At 42.8% G+C, this 23,350-nt stretch overlaps 1 protein-coding gene across 2 annotated transcripts in view; it reads right to left on the bottom strand.

Annotated features, from left to right (window-relative positions):
- Nucleotides 1–1,440: 1,440 nt before the first annotated feature.
- Nucleotides 1,441–23,350, bottom strand: part of LOC144479416 (uncharacterized) — a 90,091-nt gene continuing 68,181 nt past the window's right edge. Inside the window, exons 14-16 of one of the 2 annotated variants that reach the window (XM_078198060.1) lie at nt 22,933–23,089; nt 11,452–11,543; nt 1,441–3,772 (exon numbers count right to left, since the gene is read on the bottom strand). In XM_078198060.1, the coding sequence (XP_078054186.1) occupies nt 2,380–3,772; nt 11,452–11,543; nt 22,933–23,089 (1,642 nt within the window). In that variant the 3' untranslated portion in view covers nt 1,441–2,379. Of the gene's footprint in view, nt 3,776–11,451; nt 11,544–22,932; nt 23,090–23,350 lie in introns of both variants that reach the window. The other variant, XM_078198059.1, reaches the window with a different exon arrangement.

Genomic DNA, 23,350 nt, shown 5'->3' with positions numbered 1-23,350 from the left:
GAAGAATTTGCTGAGTCAGTGGAACACACTTTCAAAGCACAAGTTGTTTCAGAATGTCACTGTGGTTTCGGATAAAAAATGAGAAAAATGTCCAAGCCATGGACTATCTATGATCTACGTGATTAAATGTGTTAATTTACATCAAGAAAGAATGTCTTTTGAATTAGTTTAAACTCAAAACGTCATCTATTTCCACCCAGAATGTTTGTTCTTCATCCATATCAACTTGAATAAGACACACACGTGGCTAGTGGTAGTGCACTTGCCTTAGAATCAGAAGGTTGTGGGTTCAAGTCTTAATCCAGAGACTTCCATATAAAGTCAAGATGTGGAGATGCTGGCGTTGGACTGGGGTGGGCACAGTAAGAAGCCTCACAACACCAGGTTAAAGTCCAACAGTTTTATTTGATATCACAAGCTTTCGGAGCGCTGCTCCTTCATTAGGTGAGTCACCTAATGAAGGAGCAGTGCTCCGAAAGCGTGTGATACCAAGTAAACCTGTTGGACTTTAACCTGGTGTTGTGAGGCTTCTTACTATACAAAATTAAGACTGACATTCTCAGTACAGTGCTGAGGAAATGCTGCAGTTGGAAGCCATCTTTCAGATGAGATGCTAAACCAAGGCCTCATCTACCTTTCATGAATTACAAATGTAACTACAAGCACTTTCTGGCTTCTTACCCTCTCTAGGCTTTTTCATTGCAAACTGCCAGCATGGCATCAGGCTATTTCAATTTCCCTAACTCTGACAAAAGGTCATCGACCAGAAATATCAACCCTGTTGATCTCTCCACAGATGCTATCAGACCTGTTGTGCATTTCCAGCAGTTTCTGTTTTTACTACAATTAACAGCCTTGTGTGTAAAACCTCTCTGCCTCTCTTTCCAGTCTCTGTAAATCTTCCCAAACCTCCAAGGTCCTCTCTCTGATTTCCTGTGCAACATCCCTCTTTGCTTTACTACTGTTTGGCTGTGCTTTTTGCTGCCGTGGCTCTGCATTTCCTTCCTTGAGATCATTCACCTTTTCCTCTTTAAGACTGTCCAATTTTTGGATAAACTTCTATTCCCCTCACCACTTATGTCTTTACGAAGCACCTTTTTTTTTACATTAAAGATGTTGTATGCAAGCTGTTATTATTCTGACACTTGCGTCTGCTTCTCCTTTTTGCTACCCAGCTTTCTTTCTACTTGAGCCACTGGGTTCACAGATTTCCATTGCTGTCCCAAATTATCAGAGACTTAGTTTTTGATAAACTTCGTCTCTTTCAAGTCAACAGACGTTCTTGTAAGAGGGCCTTATAATCTCAGAACAATGCCCTTTCCTATTCTAATCTGATATTCCTTAACCAAGGACCTTTCTTGCAATAACCTGCCGTGAACTTCTCTCAGTGCTAGCTAATCCTCTCTGAACAGTGGATATTACCATGCGGACCAGATGTTTACAGACTAAAACAACTAATCACTTTATTAAACAGCAGTAAACAGCAATATGAAGCACAATACTCAGCAGATATGAAAAGTACATATATATTTAATTATACAAATAAATATACATTGAGAAAGTTTGTAATTAGTTAATTATCCTTCTGGTTTAATTGAAGAGTCTCTGGCAATTAATAGTTTTTATCATTCATGGTAAATTCGGCCCTTTTTGTTATTCTGCTCAAGTCATCATCTCCTTCAGATACAAGCAATTGATGAGAAGTTGACAATCTTATGAATCATAGAATTCCTACATTCGGCCCATCGAGTCTGCACCGACAATAGTCCAACCTATCCCTGTAACCCCACATATTTACATCGCTAATCCCTCTAACCTACGTATCCTCGGGACACAAAGGGGCAATTTAGCATGGCCTATCAACCTAACCCGCAAGTCTTTGGACTGTGGGAGAAAACCGGAGCACCCGGAGGAAACCCACGTAGACACGAGGAGAACGTACAAACTCCACACAGACAGAGACCCAAACCACGAATCGAACCCAGGTCTCTGGAGCTGTGAGGCCGCAGTGCTAACCACTGTGCCACCGTGCAAGTTACCAAAAAATTCCTGTTCCTTCCACTCTGCTTTTAGACCCTCATCTGTCAAGCACTCTTCTCTGGGAATTCTTTGGTTTATTGTTTTCCTTGATAAAACCTCATGCATACTTTAGATAGGAGAAGGGTCCCACAAAGTAAAAGGGTGAATATACAGGATATCTATAATGTGATATCAGCATTTCACACATTACCGAACACCAGTCAGTTGTGTTGTACTAGTTCTGGGTCTTAAAATTTTTCTTTTTTTTCAGAGAAATAATTCTAATTAAATCATGGAACCAATATAATCTCTAAAGGAAACAAACTAAAAATCAAACTTTTACTCTACCACAATAACCACCTAGGAATCGAGGTAAGGCTTCATCATGTTAACATGGTAAATTTTAAATTTATTAAACGGTATTTCAACCGTGTAATACACGTATTTCCCTGGCTCAACTACAGTATATGGACCTTCCCAATGAAGCTGCACTTTTTGTCGTTTCACAGGCTGTAGTACCAGCACCCTTTGGCCTATGTCGTATGACCGGGTCCCAGCATTATGACAGTACCAGAGATTTCGGCTATTTAGAGAGTGGTCCTGATCTTCCCGAATACTTTCAATTAAACTAATTAAGGCATCCCGTGCATTCAGCACATGCTCCACTATGTTTTTATCTGCACCAAAACATTTCCCTAACCAAGCCTCCTTGATCAGAAGCAATGTCCCATATACCCGGCGTCCATATAGAAGCTCAAAGGGAGAGAACCCAGTTAATTGCTGCGGCACCTCCCTACAGGCAAAGAGAAGATACGGCAGCTTTTCATCCCAGTCACAGGGGTTCTGCTCAGCGTAGGTACGCAGTATTTGTTTCAATGTCCCATTGAACTTCTCCACTAGCTCATTTACTTGGGGACAGTACGAGTTGCTGCGGAGCTGTTTGTCTTGGCATTGTCTTTTCAGTTGCATAACCAACTGCGACATGAAATTTTCACCCTGATTGGACAGGATCTCTTCTGGAAACCCGACTCGTGTAAACATCACTAGCAGGGCCATGGCGACTATATCTGCTTCCACTGAGACAAGTGCTGTCGCGTCAGGATATCTGGATGCACAATCCACCATCATCAGGATGTACCTTTTCCCAGAGTTGGTTGTGAAGGGTAGTGGTCCCACTACATCGATGCTTACTCTTTTAAATGGTATATTTATTGTGGGTAGGGGGCGTAACCCCAGATTGGCTGCATCTCCCAGTTTATGTGAATAATGACATTTTTCACACGCTTTACAATAATGTGCTACATCCGTGAAAACTGATGGCCAGTAGAAATATTGCAGCACACGGCGTCCTGTACGCTTAATGCCTTGGTGTTCAGAGGATGGAATGTTGTGAGCAACCTTCAATATTTCATCACGACATAGCTCAGGGACTACTACCTCCTCAAACACTTCTGACCCCTTGAAAAAGCCTTCCTTTGGACTCCATCGCCGAATCAAAATCCCTTCCTTGTATAGGAACGTACCCCCCATGTCACCATCTGTTTTGTTGCAGGGATGCATGGCCTGATATCGCACAGCTTCCAATGAAGGGTCAGTCCTCTGCGCCTCTGCTAGTTCAATCCTGTGTAAACTTTTCAGGCTCCTTTTGACAGCTGTACCTAGTGGCAGATCTACTCCCAGCATCCTCCGTGAAGAATGATCAGGAAATCCTTCCATCTCCCAGCTAGGGTTACTGCTTGAACCTCGGCTGTATCTGCTCAAAATAAAAGGAACAAATCAATACTGGTGTGGGGAAGGGGCAAATGTTGTTGGAGACACACATTTAACTTGAAACCTCATAACCAAAGATTGAACAGGCTTCATTGGCATACTGTCAAGGCTCAAATCAAGACAATTCCTAACTTTGGCGCAGTATCCTTTCTTTGCCAGTATTTGGCTGTAATACACTAACTGGAACAATGGTGGTGTATTTATTCTATTCAAGCTTAATGTATTTATTTATATGAAAATTTTCATACATAATATGCAATTACTGCAAGCTTCATATTTACTTGGTTAAACTGCTGTTGCAGATACGCTTAATAATTCATTTTACTTACTACTTTGATTTCTCCAAGTTCCAACAACAGGGAGGCTTCATTGCATTACTCACAGGCAAGGCAACCCAATTTCCGTTGCAATAAAAGGTGAAGCTATGTGGAAAGTTGCACACAACCTACAGTCTGTAAATCAGTACTATGGTGCAATGTTGCCTGTCCCTTGCATCATGCCTTTTCTGGCTGCTGTTGTTCTGCAGATTCTAGTCTTGTATCATTAAAAAGATGCCTCCCTATTAGCTAATTAAATATCTTGTGCATACTTTTACGTTTCAATGAATGGTAAGAGGCAAGAATCTTTGGTACAAAGAAGGAAGACTGAATTTTGGAAGCTACTAATAATGATCTTGTTAGAAAATGTAAAAAATATTTTAACTGCCAAAAGAAAGAAAACAAAAGATGAGAGAGACAAAATAGACAAATAAATAGAGGGATGAATGGAGAAAGAGAGGCAACCACAAAAGAGGGGTGACGGAGAGAGAGAAGCACAAGAGAGAGAGAATGGACGCTGAATACTTCCAGAAGAAAAACACAAAACATCAAATTTAATGCTTACAAAAATCACAGAAAGAATACCAAACCAGTGCTGCCATTTATGGAATATCCATACACATTGTTGCCAGGTCTATACTCTCTGCCTCTCTGAGAAAATAAACCAGTGAGTCAAATCCCACATTCAACCAGCCCAGTACTGCCAAATCCAATATTCCCTTTCCACAATAATTTCAGATCAAAGAATAAATATAAAATCATATTATATTAAACAATGGCATGATTACTTTAAAATGAGGACCAAATTATGTCTATACATCCTGGTTCAATTATCGTTTACTCGCTAACCAGATTTAATCGGAGTGTGGCTACAGTTTTAGATCAAAAGATGGCTATGGAATCCAATCCCCGAAGTATCTGTAAAATTCCAGAATATAATTTAGGGATGGGCAATAAATTCTGGCCTAGCCAATGACACCCACATCTACAAAGGAACAAAATATAATTAAATAAATAAAAATGGAACTTGAGTCACTAAGTTTCTTGAGTGACTTATCCAAAGTGACTTGAGTCACTGAGTTTCGGAGCCAGGAGGTCATGCTGCAACTGTACAAAACTCTGGTGCAGCTGCACTTGGAGTATTGCGTACAGTTCTGGTCGCCGCATTATAGGAAAGATGTGGAAGTGTTGGAAAGGGTGCAGAGGATATTTACCAGGATGTTGCCTGGTATGGTGGGAAAATCGTATGAGCAAAGGCTGAGGGACTTGAGGTTGTTTTCGTTAGAGAGAAGAAGGTTAAGAGGTGACTTAATAGAGGCATACAAGATGATCAGAGGATTAGATAGAGTGGATAGGGAGAGCCTTTTTCTTCGGATGGTGATGGCTAACACGAGGGGACATAGCTTTAAATTGAGGGGTGAGAAATATAGGACAGATGTTAGAGGTAGGTTCTTTACTCAGAGAGTAGTAAGGGCGTGGAATGCCCTGCCTGCAGCAGTAGTGGACTCGTCAACATTAAGAGCATTCAAATGGTTATTGGATAAACATATGGATGATATTGGAATAGTGTAGATTAGAGGGGCTTTAGATTGGTTTCACTGGTCGGCGCAACATCGAGGGCCGAAGGGCCTGTACTGCACTGTAATGTTCTATGTTCTAAATAATAATTTAATAATTACATTAATAATCAATAAATCTGATGCTGCACACCACATGATCTATCGTTCTGCACAAGATCGATCTTCAGGATAGGAGAGTTGTCCCATGACGTGGAATCGTTGTGGGTGGAGATAAGGAATAGTAGGGGGAGAAAGACACTGGTAGGCGTGGTCTATAGGCCCCCAAATAATAACTTAGAGGTGGGGAGGGCTATAAACAAGCAAATAATGGATGCGTGCAAAAGTGGAACGGCAATAATCATGGGGGATTTTAACCTACATATTGATTGGTCGACTCAAATTGGATGTGGAGGGCTTGAGGAAGAGTTCTTGGAATGCTGTCGGGATTGTTTCATTGAACAGTATGTTACAGAACCTACGAGGGAGCGAGCTATCTTGGATCTGGTTCTGTGCAATGAGACAGGTAGGATTAAGGATCTTCTTGTGAAGGATCCTCTTGGGATGAGTGATCATAATATGGTGGAATTTCTGATACAGATGGAGGGTGAGAAAGTAGGGTCCCAAACCAGTGTCCTCTGCTTGAACAGAGGGGAGTACGATAGGATGAGGGTGGAATTGGCTAATGTAGACTGGGCGAGCAGACTGGTAGGTAGGACAGCTGAGGAACAGTGGAGGATTTTTAAGGAGATTTTTTAAAATACTCAGCAAAAATATATTCCGGTGATAAAGAAGGACTGTAAGAAAAAGGATAACCGGACGTGGATAACGAAGGAAATAAAGGAGAGTATTAAAATAAAATCAGATGCGTACAGAGTGGCCAAAAATAGTGGAGAATTAGTGGATTGGGAAAGCTTTAAAGAAAAACAAAGAACGACTAAGAAAGCGATTAAGAAAGGAAAGATAGATTATGAAACTAAACTAGCTCAAAATATAAAAAATGATAGTAAAAGTTTTTACAAGTATATAAAAAGGAATAGAGTGGCTAGAGTGAATGTTGGACCCTTGGAAGATGAGAGGGGGGATTTAATAGTGGAAAACGAGGAAATGGCTGAGACTTTAAATAAGTTCTTTGTGTCGGTCTTCACGGTGGAAGACACAAATAGTTTGCCGAATATTAGAGATCGAGAGTTGGTGGGAGGGGAGGTCCTTAATACAATTACTGTTACTAAGGAGGTGGTGCTTGGTAGACTAATAGGACTGAAGGTAGACAAGTCCCCGGGCCCGGATGGAATGCATCCCAGGGTACTGAAAGAAATGGCTGAGGTAATAGCAGATGCGTTAGTAGTAATTTATCAAAATTCGCTGGACTCTGGGGTAGTGCCGGCTGACTGGAAAACAGCTACTGTTACGCCGCTGTTTAAAAAAGGAAGTAGACAAAAGGCGGGTAACTCCCCAGTTAGCTTAACGTCCGTAGTTGGGAAGATGCTAGAGTCCATTATTAAAGAGGAAATAACAGAGCACCTGAATAAGAATGGTTCGATCAAGCAGACGCAGCATGGATTCATGAAGGGAAAGTCGTGTTTGACGAATCTACTGGACTTTTATGAAGATGTCACGAGTGCGGTTGACAGAGGGGAACTGGTGGATGTGGTGTTTTTAGATTTCCAGAAGGCGTTCGATAAGGTGCCTCACAAAAGGTTGCTGCAGAAGATTGGGGTACACGGAGTTAGGGGTAAGGTGTTGGCGTGGATTAGGGATTGGCTATCTAACAGGAAGCAGAGAGTTGGGATAAATGGGTGCTTTTCTGGTTGGCAGTTGGTGACCAGTGGCGTGCCGCAGGGATCAGTGCTGGGGCCTCAATTGTTTACCATTTACATAGATGATCTGGAGGAGGGGACTGAATCTAGGGTATTCAAGTTTGCTGATGACACGAAGGTGAGTGGGAAAGCGAATTGCGTGGAGGACGCGGAAAGTCTGCAGAGAGATTTGGATAGGCTGAGCGAGTGGGCGAGGATCTGGCAGATGGAATATAACATTAGCAAATGTGAGGTTATCCACTTTGGAAGAAATAATAGTAAATTGGAATATTATTTAAATGGAGAAAAATTACATTATGCGACTGTGCAGAGGGACCTGGGGGTCCTTGTACACGAATCGCAAAAACTCAGTCTGCAGGTGCAGCAGGTGATCAAGAAGGCGAATGGAATGTTGGCCTTTATTGCGAGGGGGATAGAATATAAAAGCAGAGAGGTCTTGCTGCAACTGTACAAGGCACTGGTGAGGCTGCAACTGGAGTACTGTGTGCAGTTTTGGTCCCCTTATTTGCGAAAGGATATATTGGCCTTGGAGGGAGTGCAGAGAAGGTTCACCAGGTTGATACCGGAGATGAGGGGTGTAGCTTATGAGGAGAGATTAAACAGATTGGGTCTGTACTCGTTGGAGTTTAGAAGGATGAGGGGTGATCTTATAGAGACATATAAGATAATGAAGGGGCTGGATAGGGTAGAGGTGGAGAGATTCTTTCCACTTAGAAGGGAAACCAGAACTAGAGGGCACAGCCTCAAAATAAGGGGGGGCCGGTTCAGAACAGAGTTGAGGGGGAACTTCTTCTCTCAGAGGGTAGTGAATCTCTGGAATTCTCTGCCCATTGAAGTGGTGGAGGCTTCCTCGTTGAATATGTTTAAATCACGGGTAGATAGTTTTCTGATCGATAAGGGAATTAGGGGATATGGGGAGCAGGCGGGTAAGTGGAACTGATTCGCTTCAGATCAGCCATGATCTTGTTGAATGGCGGGGCAGGCTCTAAGGGCCAGATGGCCTACTCCTGCTCCTATTTCTTATGTTCTTATGATGAGAGGCTGAGCAACCTGGTCTATGTTCTCTGGCATTCAGAAGAATGGCTTGTGATCTTACCGTAACATTCAAGATTATGAAGAGGCTTCATGGGAAGACACTACTTTCCCCTCGCTGGGGAATCTAGAACAAATGCGCACAATTCCAAGATAAGGGATTGATTGTGGTACAATGGTTAGCACTACTGCCTCACAGCGCCGGGGACCCAGGTTCGATTCCCAGCTTGGGACACTGTCTGTGTGGAGTCTGTACATTCTCCCCGTGTCTGCGTGGGTTTCCTCAGGGTGCTCTGGTTTTCTCCCACAGTCCAAAAGACATGCTGGTTAGATGCATTGGCCATGCTAAATTCTTCCTCAGTGTACCCAAACAGGCGCTGGAGTGTGATGACTAGGGAATGTTCACAGTAACTTCATTGCAGTGTTAATGTAAGCCTACTTGTGACACTAATAAATAAACTAAACTGATCATTTAGGACTGAGATATGGAAAAATTACTTCACTCAAAGTACTGTGAATTTGGAATTCCCTTCCCCAGCGGGTTGAGAATGCACCATCATTGACTGTATTTAGGCTGAGCTAGACAAGATCTTTGGTCTCTCAGTGAATCAAAGGATATGGAGAGTAGGCGGGAAAGTGGAGTTGGAGCCCAAGATGAGTCAGGATTATATTCAATGGGCAGGCTCAACTGATTATTGGTTCTCCTGCTTCTAGTTCTTATGCTATGCTCAACAACATAGAATCATAGAAACCCTACAGCGCAGAAAAAGACCATTCGGCCCATCGAGTCAACAATCCCACCCAGGCCCTATCCCCACATATTCCCCACCAATCCCTCTAACCTATGCATCCTGGGACATTGAGGGGCAATTTAGCATGACCAATGCGCCTAACCAGCATGTCTTTGGACTGTGGGATGAAACTGGAGCACCCGGAGGAAACCCACACAGACACAGGGAGAATGTGCAAATTCCACACGGACAGTGACCCAAGCCGGGAATCGAACCCAGGTCCCTGGAGCTGTGAGGCAGCAGTACTAACCACTGTGCCGCCCATTTTTTTCTTTTTTTTAAGGCTAGAAGAATGTGACTTTATTGTAAGTTATAAATCTATACAGAAGATTGGTAAAACAGCAGACAACAACAACACAATATTCAGCTCACACCAAACTCGGAATCAAGCAAAGTAACAAAGCATTTGAATGTAAAATTCAAATGTTTTGTTACTTTGGTTGAAAGTAATGAATGTAAAACATACTGAGAAAACAATATTGGGACATGAGAATGAATCAAATTCTTTTTGACAATTAGTACTCTGGGATTTTTTTTGTCAGGTATGATGGGGATTGAATTCTATAAAATAAGTAACATTGTTGCCAAACAGGTGCCAGGCAATAATTATCTCCAACAAGTGAAAATCTAACTATCGCCCCTTGACATTCAATGATATTACCATCACTGAATCCCCCACTATCAACATCTGGGTGATTATCATTGACCAGAAACTCAAGTGGGCTAGCCATACAAATACTGTGGCTACAAGAGCGGGTCAGAAGCTAGGAAAACTGTGGCGAGTAACCCACTTCTCGATTCCTCAAAGCCTGTCCACCATCTACAAGGCACAAGTCAGAAGTATGATGGAATACTCTCCACTTGTCTGGATGAATACAGTTCCAACAACACTTAAGTAGCTCAACACCATCCAGGATAAACCAACCGCTTGGTTGGCACCCTTTCCACAAACATTTATTCCCTCCATCACCAACTAACAGTGGCAGTAACGTGTACTAGATACACCGCAACAACTCACCAAGGCTTCATAGGCAGCACCTTTCAAACCCATGACAGCTACCATCTACAAGGACAAGGGCAACAGATACATGGGAACACCACTATCCGAAAGTTCCCCTTCAAGTCACTCACCATCCTAACTTGAAAATATATCATCCTTTGCTGTCATTGGATCAAAATCCTGGAGCTGGACTGGTGTGGTTCAGGAAGGCAGCTCACCACTACCTTTTCAAGGGCAATTATGGGTGGCCAACAAATACTGCCCTAAGAACAAAATCTTTTTACCATTGGCAATAAAAGCTAGTTTAGGCAGTAACGCCCACATTCCATAAATGAATTAAAAAACCCTGCGAAAATCTTTAGAGTGCTCTTTATATTTAAAACCCTCCATAACTTCTCCATCATAATTTGGAAAGTTGAGTGACACAACTAACAATGCAGTAGTGTGTACTAGATACACTGCAATAACTCACCAAGGCTTCATAGGCAGCACCTTCTAAGCCTATGACAGCTACCATCTAGAAAGACAAGGACAACAGACATATGGGAACATCACTATCTCCATGCTGAAGCTATACTTAAGAAAGCCCACCAATGCCTCTACTTTCTCAGGAAGCTAAGGAAATTTGGCATATCTGCTACGGCTGTCACCAACTTTTACGGATGCACCATAGAAAGCATCCTTTCTGGATGTATCACAGCTTGGTATGGCTCCTGCTCTGTCCAAGACCGCAAGAAACTATAAAAGGGTCGTGAACAAAGCCCGTGAACAAACCAGCCTCCCATCCATTGACACTGTCTACATTTTGGAAAAGCAGTCAGCATAATCGAGAACCCCACGCACCCTGGACATACTCTCTTCCACCTTCTTCTGTCGGGAAAAAGATACAGAAGTCTGAGGTCATGTACCAACCGACTCAAGAACAGCTTCTTCCCTGCTGTCATCAGGCTTTCGAATGGATCTACCTGATATTACGTTAATCTTTCTCTACACCCTAGCTATGACTGTAACACTAGATTCTGCACCCTCTCCTTTCCTTCTCTAAGTACGGTATGCTTTGTCTGTATAGCACGCAAGAAACAATACTCTTCACTATATACTAATACGTGACAATAATAATAAATCAAATCACAATGATCTTCTTACCCGATACCAGATCTTTTCAAAGTTTCTTCACAGTACATAGGAAGTAGATCTTCCCTTTCCTGGTATATTTTCTCTTGCTCTTTTACAAAATCCTGTATAGAAAGAGTACATCAGGTCGCTGTAGGTTGTAAATAAACATATATTCATCATAGAAATGCATCTCATTCCCGAGCCATAAGCCAGGCTCAATTTTAAGTGAAATTAAAATGTCACTCTTCACTATCATTCAAATTATTGCTGCTATTTTTGGGAATGGAAGAGGAGTAGGCCATTCAGTAGCCCACTTCACAATTCAATTAGATCATGGCTGATCATCTATCTCAAAGCCACTTTCCCGTGCTATCCCCATAATCCTTAACGTCATCAGTATCCAGAAACCCATTAACTTCTGTCTTGAACACGCTCAGTGATCGAGCTTCCACAGCTCTCTGGGATAGAGAATTCCAAAGATCCACCCTCTAATTGAAGAAATTCCTCCTCAACTTTGACCTAAACAGGGGTGTAGTGCTGCCAGGGCGCTGTTCCAGCATCTCCTGAGCACCGCTGGATGGTAAATGCTCATTTAATGACTGGCCACCCATTCTGCTGCTCCATATCTGGTTGTGTCGCCGGCACTGACCAAGGTGATGTGGGTGGAGGTACAGCTGGCTTTGAGAGGCCTCAAGGTGGATCAAAGGTTCTGGCCTGTGATAGCTGCTGCTTGAGGTATGCAGCCTGAGCCAGGTCTGGAGCCTGGTGCTCAGATCAAACTGGCTGGCCAGCCTCCTGGCTGAGCTGGGTTGCCTGAAGGCCAAGTGGATCCTCGATGGGTCTGGGAGTGAGACTGTCTCTCTGCCTGATAGTCTGGGGCCTCCTTGATCAGGTCAGCGGGCTGAATGTGAGCACTAACCGCTTGAGCCAGCTCCCACACCACCTCCCAACATCAGCCCTGGTGGCTGCTGGCACAATGTGTCTGGGTGCCAGTTCCAGGCCCCGCTTAGGGACATCCTCCAGCCTGGTCTCTCCCTCCTGAGCTCCATCACCATCACCAATAACCTAATCAAGGAGCTACTGCCTGGAGTCAGTCAACTAACAGCCCTGAGGGTAGATATCAGTTCAATATATACAGCCTTTAACCACCTTTCCATAGTGATAGTGATATATAATTATTTGAAACATTTAATAATCTTTATTTCAAAAACCTTTATCGCCAAAACTGCAAACTATCCACTCAATGGGGTCAGTGAGCTTTGAGACTTTAATAACTTTTGTATATAATTAATAATCATTCTAGAATGTGGTAACTAAAACCTAATTCTCTTTTTGTTTCCTCTCACTGCTTTGTTAGAGTTCTTTATTTTTCATGGGATGTGGGTATCACTGGCAAGACCAGCATTTATTCTGAACAAGGGTCATATTGGACACGAAATGTTAACTGTTTTTCTCTCCACAGATGCTGCCAAACCAGCTGAGTTTTTCCAGCATTTTATTTTTATTCCAGCATTTTTTGCCTTAATTATCCTTGAGAAAGTGATGGTGAGCCACCATCGTGCCAGCTGAGTGTTAGGGTGAATGGCTCGCTTGCCTATTTCAAAGGGTAGGTGCTGTTGATGATGATTCCTTTTATGGAGCAATGTAGAACCGGGGGCATAGTTTAAAGATAGGGGTTTCCCATTAAGACATAGATGAGGAGGAATTTCTTCTCCAAAGGTTGTTGTGTTTGGAATTCTCTTTCACAAGAGCAGTGGAGGTCACTAAGTATATTCAAGGCTGATAGACAGCTTTTTGACTGACAAGGGAGTCAGTAGTTATGTGGAGTGGGGCAGCAGGCAAGAAAATGAAGTTAAGGTCACAATCAGTTCAGCCATGATCTTATTGAATGGTGGAGCAGGCTCAATGGGCTGAAAGAGCTAGTTTTGCTCCATTTCCTATGATCTTATATGTCACACTTGATTTTTCTCTCTACTGATTTCAGTGCATCCACCCCACTGACTGAATTTTTAATCTGTAAGATTGGAGTTGATTTTAATCCTCCCAGCCTCCAATATTTAAGCTACTTGTTTCCAAGAGTAAAGGATTTAGTTCATTGACGGCAACAATCAGAAGTGGAGGGAATTCCTCTCGCAACCATGTGGGGCTACATGACTGTGACGCAGAGGCAGACGGTGCAGGGATCATATTGAGTGAATCTACCTGTGTTGTCTCCTTCAGATCTGTTTGTCATTTTCATAAATGACCTGGATGAGGAAGCGGAGGGATGGGTTGGTAAGTTTGCTGACGACACGAAGGTTGGTGGGGTTGTGGATAGTCTGGAGGGATGTCAGAAGTTACAGAGGGACATAGATAGGATGCAAGACTGGGCGGACAAGTGGCAGATGGACTTCAACCCAGATAAATGCGTCGTGGTCCATTTTGGTAGGTCAAATGGGATGAAGGAGTACAATATAAAGGGAAAGACTCTTAGTACTGTAGAGGATCAGAAGGACCTTGGGGTCCGGGTCCATAGGACTCTAAAATTGGCCCCGCAGGTGGAGGAGGTGGTTAGGAAGGCGTATGGTGTGCTGGCCTTTATCAATCGAGGGATTGAGTTTCGGAGTCCGGGGATAATGATGCAGCTACATAAGACCCTCGTCAGACCCCACTTGGAGTACTGTGCTCAGTTCTGGTCGCCTCATTACAGGAAGGATGTGGAAAAGATTGAAAGGGTGCAGAGGAGATTTACAAGGATGTTGCCTGGATTGAGTGGCATGCCTTATGAGGATAGGCTGAGGGAGCTCGGTCTTTTCTCCTTGGAGAGACGAAGGATGAGAGGAGACCTAATAGAGGTGTATAAAATGTTGAGAGGCATAGATCGGGTGGACTCTCAGAGGCTTTTTCCCAGGGTGGAAATGTCTGCTACGAGAGGACACAGGTTTAGGGTGCTGGGGGGTAGGTACAGGGGAGATGTTAGGGGTAAGTTTTTCACACAGAGGGTGGTGGGCGAGTGGAATCGGCTGCCGTCAGTGGTGGTGGAAGCAAACTCAATAGGGTCTTTTAAGAGACTCCATGGAGCTTAATAGGATGGAGGGTTATAGGTAGGTCTAGAAGGTAGGGAATTCCTTGTGGGCCGAAGGGCCTGTTTGTGCTGTAGTTTTTCTATGTTTCTATACAATTGCAATGTCAATGTTTCTGATAATGACCGTCTTAATGTTTTGAAGAGGTGTGGTGGTCTTCATGCCATGGGAAAGGCACATCCACTCTCAAAAATTCCCTTAACAATGAAGATTTTTGAGCAAAATTTGGAATGTATGGAGGAGTCAAGAAAGTACTGTTATGATTTCAACTGAAGTTATTACTGGACAGTCAAGTCTCAAAGCAGAAAGAACCCTGGCTCAAGGGATCGCAAATTTTATGTTTTGTTTAGAGACCTGGATGAAGAGAGTTACAGGACTGCTGATGAACTTTTAACAAAAGAATAAAGCATTTACTGTACAAGAAAAGATGAACTATAATACACTGGCTATATCATTACATGTGTACAGATTTGTAGGGAATAACACAAGTTACAAAGTCTATCTTATACTCTAATGTTCACAGTAAGTACACAGTCCATTTAATTGGCAAACTGTGGTCAAACACCTACACTCTGAAACAAAGTGGCAGATACCACCCAAAACAACTCCTATGGATTTCTTATCAATTCCTCCCATTCCCCGATTCTCATTGACTCCAGTTTTGCTAGAGCTTCTTGATCTCACACTCAGTCAAGTGCTGCCCTGATGTCACGAGAAGTGGTTCACACGTCTGGAATTCAGCACTTTTGTCCATATTTGGACCAAAGCTGTTATGAGGTCAGGAGCTGAGTGGCTCTGGCAGAACTCAAACTGAGCAACAGTGAGCAGGTTATTGCTAAGCAAGTGCTCCTTGATAGCACTGTTGATGACCCCTTCCATCACTTTACTATGACTGAGAGTAGATTGATTGGGTGGTAATTGACTGGGTTGGATTCGTCCTGCTTTTTGTGCGCAGGACATTCCTAGATAATTTTCAACATTGTTGGGTAGATGCCTATGTTGCAACCTGATTAGGAGTGCGGCATGTTCTGGAGCACGTTTTCAGTACTATTGCCAGAATACTGTCGGGACCCGCCCCTAGCCAGTGGAGTAGCGTGCCATCACTTGTTCCTTGATATCGTGTGGAGTGAATCAAATTGGCTGAAGACCAGCATGATACTGGGTATCTCTGGAGGAGACAGAGGTGGATTGCAAACGTGTTACCTTTTGCACCGATGTGTTGGACTCCTCCACTATTGAGAACAGGGATACTTTTGGAGCCTCCTCCTCTTGTTAGTTGTTTAATTGTCCATCACCATTCACGACTTGATGTAGAAGAAATCATAGAAACCCTACAGTGCAGAAGGAGGCCATTCGGCCCATCGAGTCTGCACCGACCACAATCCCACCCAGACCCTATCCCCACATATTTACCCGCTAATCCCACTAACCTACGCATCTCAGGACTCTAAGGGGCAATTTTTAACCTGGCCAATCAACCTAACCCGCACATCTTTGGACTGTGGGAGGAAACCTGAGCACCCGGAGGAAACCCACGCAGACACGAGGAGAATGTGCAAACTCCACACAGACAGTGACCCGAGCCGGGAATCGAACCCGGGACCCTGGAGCTGTGAAGCAGCAGTGCTAACCACTGTGCTATCGTGCCGCCCATGTGATAGGACCTTAGAACTTAGATCTGATCTGTTGGTTGTGGGATCGCTTATGCTGTTTGGCAAGCAAGTAGTTTTGTATTGTGGATTTACCAGAGTGGCACCTCATTTTTAGGTAAGCCTTGTGCTGCTCCTGGCAAGCCCTCCAGCACATTTCATTGAACTAGGGTTGATGCCCTGGTTGGTGATAACGTGTGGGAGATATGCCAGCCCACGAGGTTACAGTTTGCTACTGAGTACAATTCTGTTGCTGCCGATGGCCGATAGTGCCTCATGGTGCCCAGTTTCAAGTTGGGCACCAACTTGATCTGTTGCAAATCTATCCTATTTAGTATGATGGTAGTGCCACAAAACAATGTGAAGACAGGATTTTGTCGGGGTCATTCAATATTTTTAAGGGGGAGGTAGATTTATTTCCTTGTCTAACAAGAATCTACTATTATCAAGGGTAGATGGGGAATGTGAAACTTAACACATGCAGATCAGCTATGATCTTATTGAATGGTGGAGCAGGCTTGAGGGGCCAAATTACCTCTGCTCCTATTCTGTATGTTTATAGAAGGACTGATTGGTGGCCACTCCTACAGATACTGTCATGGACAAATGCATCTGCGGCAGGCAGGTTGTTGAAAATGAGCTCAAGTATGTTTTTCCCTCTTTTGATTTCCTCACCTCCTGCCGCAGGCCCAGTCTAGCAGCTATATTCTTTAGGACCTGGCTAGCTTGGTCTGTAATGCTGCTACTGAGCCATTCTGGATGATGGACAATGAAGTCCTCCACCCAAAGTATGGGGGAGGGAAATATGGTAATTGGCTTCCTTGTGCATGTTTGACCTGATGCCATGAGACTTTATGGGCTCCACAGGTAATGCTGAGGACTCTCAGGGTATTGCCGTCCTAACTGTGCTGCCATCTCTGCTGGGTTTATCCTGCTGGTGGGACAGGATTTACTCAGGGATGGTGATAATTGTGTCTGGGACATTATCTATAAATGTCCCAGACACCATTATCACCATCTATAAGGTATGATTCCGTGAGCATCGCTACGTTGGGCTGTTAGACTAATCTGTGGGACAGTTCTCCCATTTTTGCCACTAGCCCCCAGATATTACTAAGGAGGATTCTGCAAAGTTAACAGGGCTGAGTTTGCCCTTGTTGTATCCAGTGCCAAGGTCGATGATAGGTAGTCCATCCAGTTTCATTCCTTTGCAACTTTTTAGTGGTTTGATACAATTCAATGGCATGCTGGGCCATTTGAGACAGCATTTAAGAGACAAACACATTGCTGTTGGTCTGGAATCACATGCAGGCCAGACCAGGCAATTTTGCTTCCTTAAAGGACATTAGTGAACTGGATAGCTTTTACAGATGTAACTTTTACAGATGCACCATAGAAAACATTCTTTCTGGTTGTATCACAGCTCGGTATGACTCCTGCTCTACCGAAAACGGCAAGAAACTACAAAAGGTCGTGAATGTAGCCCAATCCATCACGCAAACCAGCCTCCCATCCATTGACTCTGTCTACACTTCCCGCTGCCTTGGAAAAGCAGCCAGCATAATTAAGGACCCCACGCACCCTGGACATTCTCTCTTCCACATTCTTCTGTCGAGAAAAAGATACAAAAGTCTGAGGTCACGTACCAACTGACTCAAGAACAGCTTCTTCCCTGCTGCCATCAGACTTTTGAATGGACCTACCTTGCATTAAGTTGATCTTTATCTTTTCAAGGATAAAGGATTGGTTAAAGGACAGGAAGCAATGGGTAGGGATAAACAGGGCACTTTCAAGTTGGTAGTCTGCACCCTAGATACGACTGTAACACTGCATTCTGCACTCTCTCATTTCCTTCTCTATGAACGGTATGCTTGTCTGTGTAGCGTGCAAGAAACAATATTTTTCACTGTACACTAATACATGCGACAATAATAAATCAAATCAAATCAAAACAACAGCTTTTTATGGCAACTGTCAATGGTTTCATGGTCATTGTCCTTTAATTCCAGATTTTTACTGCTGCTGTGGGATTTGAAACTGGGTCCTCAGAGCACTATTGTGTGTCTCTGGATTGCTGGTCCAGTGACAATACCACTATGTCACTGCCTCTACCTGAATGGCCTATGTAAACGTTTAATATCACGTCCCTTGTTCTGGATTGGCCCAGTGAAAATAATTTACCCTTATTTACTCATCAAACCTCTAACATTTTAAACACCATAATATATCAAGCTTCAACCTTCTTTTTAATTTAAATTTACAGCACTCGTCCAATTTTGGTGAATTTGCGCAAGGTTGATATATATATATATATAAATACATACACATACACACAAGATAAGGGCTCATGGACTTGGGGTATCATCTTTTCAAGGATAAAGGATTGGTTAAAGGACAGGAAGCAATGGGTAGGGATAAACAGGGCACTTTCAAGTTGGTAGTCTGCAACCAGTGCATTGCTGCAAGGGTCAGTGCTGGGGCCTCAACTATTTGCAATCTATATTAATGACTTAAGCGAACAGAAATGTATTTAATATAAAAACAAAATGCTGGATAAACTCAGCAGGTCTGGCAGCATCTATGGAGAGGGAAACAAGGTTAATGTTTGCAATGTATTTAAATTTGATGTACAAGGCTGGGTGGCAATGTAAGCTGAGGACAGGAGACTGCAACAAGATATAGAAAGGTGAAGTGAGTGGTCAACAAGGTGAAAATAGAGAAAAATATGGGAAGTGTAAGAATTGAAAAGCAGAATATTTCTAATCGGCGTAAAACTTCAAATGTTGATGTTCAGAGGGACTTGGGTGTATTCGTACAAGAAACATAAAGTTGGCATGCAGTTAGGAAGGCAAATGGCATGGTGGCTTTATTGCAAGTGGTCTGGATAGAAGAATAAGGACTCTTGCCACAATTGTATAGGGATTTGGGTTTCCATATTTAGGGAAGGACATGGTGAAGTGAAAGTTCTCTATATTGGTTCTTTGGAAAAGAGGGTTGTGCTATGATGAGGAGCTGTGTAAATTGAGCCCATGTTGAGGGGTATTGATAGAGTGGATTGTCAGAGGCTTTTACCCAGGGCTGAAATGGTTGCCACAAGAGGTCACAGGTTTAGGGTGCTGGGGAGTAGGTGCAGAGGAGATGTTCGGGGTAAGTTTTTCACTCAGAGGGTGGTGGGTGCGTGGAATCGGCTGCCGGTAGTGGTGGTGGAGGCGGATTCGACAGGGTCTTTTAAGAGACTTTTGGATAAGTTCATGGAAGTTAGTAAGATAGAGGGTTATAGGTAAGCCTAGTAGGTAGGGACATGTTCGGCGCAACTTGTGGGCCGAAGGGCCTGTTTTTGCTGTAGCTTTTCTATGTTCTATATTCTGCAGAGTTTAGAAGTACGAGAGGTGATCTTGTTTTAAGATTGAAAATTCTATGAAAAAAGAGTATAATTGTTTTAGAAGCAATCCAGAGAAGGTTCACCTGACTCCTGGGATGAAAGGCTTACTACTATGAAGGAAGGTTGAGCAGGTTGGGCCTATACCCATTGGAATTTAGAATTTAGAAGAGAATGTTTTGCTCTCAGGAATTTTCATCCCCCGTGAGCAGCTGAGGCTGGGTCATTGAACCTATTCAAGGTATAGAATTTCTGATAAATGAATCAGGGTTATGGGGTGGAGACACAGGAAATGAGAGCTGAGACTACAATCAGATCAACCATGACCTTACTGAACAGCAGAGCAGGTTTGAAGGGCCGAATTGCCCACTCATGTTTCTACGTCTGCGTTTCTATTCTGAAGGGACTTGAAAGAGGTGGTTTCATCTGGCTGGGGAATCTAAAATATGGGGCACAGTTTCAAAATAAGGGATTAATGAGTTAGGACTATAATATGCTGGCTTTGCCACCAATGCCCATGAATGAATAACAAAAAAAGCTCTCTCAATCGGTCTTGACCTTTAATGACTTATGCACATATACACCCAGGTCCATCTGCTCCTGCACCCCCTATAGAATTGTACCCCATCAAATTAATCACTTTACATTTCTCAGCTTTAAATTTCATCTGCTACTTGTCTGTTCATTCCACCAACCCATCGTCGATGTCCTTTACAAGTACCACACTATCCTCCTCATGGTTTACAATGTTTCCAAGTTTTGCATTGCCAACAAATTCTGAATTGTGCCCTGTACACCAAGGTCTAGGTCATTAATATGCATCAGGAAGAGCAGGGGTTCCAAACAAACCCTGCGAATGCTACCATAACTCTTCCTTGAGTCCAAAAAAACCCATTCACCACTTTGCTTTGTTTCTGTCACTCAGCCAATTTCACATGTTGCTATTGTCCCCCTTTTATTCCGTGAGTTTACAAGCCTATTATTTCTCACTTTATCAAATGCCTTCTGGAGGTCCATGTATACCATATCAATCACATTACCCATATCAACCCTCCATTACCTCCTCAAAAAACTCAAGCAAGGAATGAAAAGACGATTTGCTCGTAACAAATCCAATGCTGTCTTTCCTCAATTAATGTGCATTTTTCTAAGTGACTATTAATTTTGTCTCAAATTATGGTTTCCACTGGCTTCCCCACAACAGAGATTAAGCTGACTGGACTGTAGTTGCTGGGATTATCTTTATAACCTTTTAATGAATGAGGGTGTAACATCTGCAATTCTACAGTCCTGTGGCAAATCTGCTGAGTCAAAGGAGGACAGGAAAATTATAACCTCCACAATTTCCATGTGCACTTCCTGCAGTATCCTTGGCTGCATCTTATCCAGGCCTGGTAACTTATCAACTTCTAAGCATTCAAGTATGGACAGCCTATTCCAATTCCTGCTCCTTACCCATTTAAAACACTTCAATTGTCTGACTTACTTCTTCTTTCACTCTCAGCTGTGCGGCATCTTCTTCCCAGGTAAAGGCAGATGCAAAGTATCAATTTAATACCTTGCCACACCCTTGTCTTTATACATTTTGGTCCCAATCAGCCCCACTTCTCCTCTTACCACCTTTACCATGTAGGGAGAAGACACTTGGGCTCCCTTCTTTGTTACCTGCCAGTCTGCTCCCAAATCTCTTTTTGCTTCTCTTATTTGCTTTGCACTTATCCCTCTGAACCTTCTATATTTGGCCTGGTTCTCAATTGCAGGGATAAGTGTGGCAAAAAGACATAAACATTTTTGTGGCAAGGAATGTAATCACCTTATTTCATGATCTTTAGTGAAATGTAAATGTAAAAACATTAGTTTTCCCTGTGTTTACCTTCTATTATTGTCAAGATTGTGGGCCAATACATTTTTATCAAATCACCAAGGCGTCGTCAGCATTTCAGAATTCAATGCAGTTAATGCATTTCATCCAAACTGAAGTCCAAACTAACATGATTTTGCTGGATTATGTACAAGTGAAGCAAAGGACTACGGCAATACTTCATAAGCCAATGTGATCCCATTTTAACACTTCACCATCTTCTCAAGGGTGATTAGGGATGGACAACATATTCTGACCTTGCCAACAATATCTACATACATCAATGAATATATTAAAAAACTCTTTAAAATTAACATGACTCCAGACATCAACAAAACCAAAACAATAAAGTAGCATAATGGCATTTAATATATAATTTTAAAGTTTGTGTATCACGTATAATACAAAGAAATATGAAATTTATTTTTAAAGTATTTTTAAAAATGTTATTTTATATACTTATGAGGTTTCAGTTCTCTCCTCCCACCCCACCCCACCCCACTTTCCAATTCCCCCCTCCTCAACTCATGGAACAGCCCCTCTCCCCAACCACATTCCTCCCACTCACTCAGCAGACTCTATTCTAACTCCCTTCCCTCCCCGCTTGTCAAACTCCAAGGAGACTTGAGCTCTGCTGCTCTTCTCCCCTCATCCCCTACACTCCCAGGCTTGCTGAAACCCATAGAGACTCTGCCCCCTCCCCCAAATCCACCCCCATTAGGACTATCAAACCCCTGTGACTCCACTAAGCAACCAGCAGCAGAGCCTGATCTTCTGCTGGGAGGAATTATGGCAGCTGGGTTTGGGTTGGTGCAAGACTAATTGGTGGCTCTCCAATATCCTGTTCTTGGCTTTACTATGGATGAAGATTTTTCCAGTTGAAACTCACTCCTCTCCTCCTAGCTTTAGCCAACTTGGAGGCAGCCAAACAGCGGAAACTTTTCATCCCTGTAACTGAATTATCCATCTGACACAAGCAGACCTTTTCTGCTTCACCTTAATCTCTACCTCTCTGGTCATCCAGGGATTTCTGGATTTGTTTGTCTACCTTTCCCTTTTGTGGGAATATACCTTAACTATATTTGAACTCTCACTTCTTTAAAGGCAACTCTTATTCAGTTATAATTTTGCAGACTAATCTTTAATTCCAATTTTTTGGGGAAGGCTCATTCTTACTCCATTGAAGTTGGCTTTCTTCTAGTTAATTATTCTTAGTCTTGATTGTTCCTTGTGCTTTTGCATAGCCAACTAAACCATATGATACAATAATCATTGTCCCCTAAATGCTCCTCTATCACTTAGTCCACCTCATTCCCAAGAATCAGGTCTAGAGTGCCTTTCTTGCTGGACAAGAAACATACCATTGTGGAAAATTCTTCAGAACACACTCTAGGAACTCTTGCCTCTCTCTGCCCTTTACATTTCTACTATCCTGGTCCATATTCAGGTAATCAAAGCCCCCCAGAACAACAGTAGCTTGTACACAGAAATTTAATTACCAAAAAAAGCGAAGTGACAATGTCCACAAGTCATTAGTACACTTTCCTATGCTTGCCTTACCCTATCCAAGAAGAGTCGTAACCTGTTCTCTGTTGCTGGTTCCAGTATCTTTCTTTCGAGGCATAACCTTCCGTACCTTACGTGGGCTAATTCCCTTCTTAATATTTCTTCACCTTCCCAATCTTGCCTTGTTTCTCGCTCCCATGCTCCATGTGCCCTAATGGGAAAAGTAAATGAATACTTGAATTTTCGTTTTGAGGTCACTAGACTCAAAACGGAAAGTAACTTCAACAGACACAAGGTCCAGTCAGCATTTGCTGGGAAAAAGAACAGAATTAAAACACTCTCTGAATCTTACATTTCTCAACAGCATGGAAAAATTTCGACATCCGGAATTATAAAGCAGGTCGGAAAAGATATAGTAAATGCTACATAGGAAATGGGATTCTGGGTTTAACATGGAGGAACAGTGAATGAA

Source organism: Mustelus asterias, chromosome 26, assembly GCF_964213995.1.
Source record: "Mustelus asterias chromosome 26, sMusAst1.hap1.1, whole genome shotgun sequence".
NCBI classification, from domain to species: Eukaryota; Metazoa; Chordata; class Chondrichthyes; order Carcharhiniformes; family Triakidae; genus Mustelus; species Mustelus asterias.
Note: the sequence above shows the minus strand (reverse complement) of the source record. Positions and strands in the feature narration are given on the sequence as shown.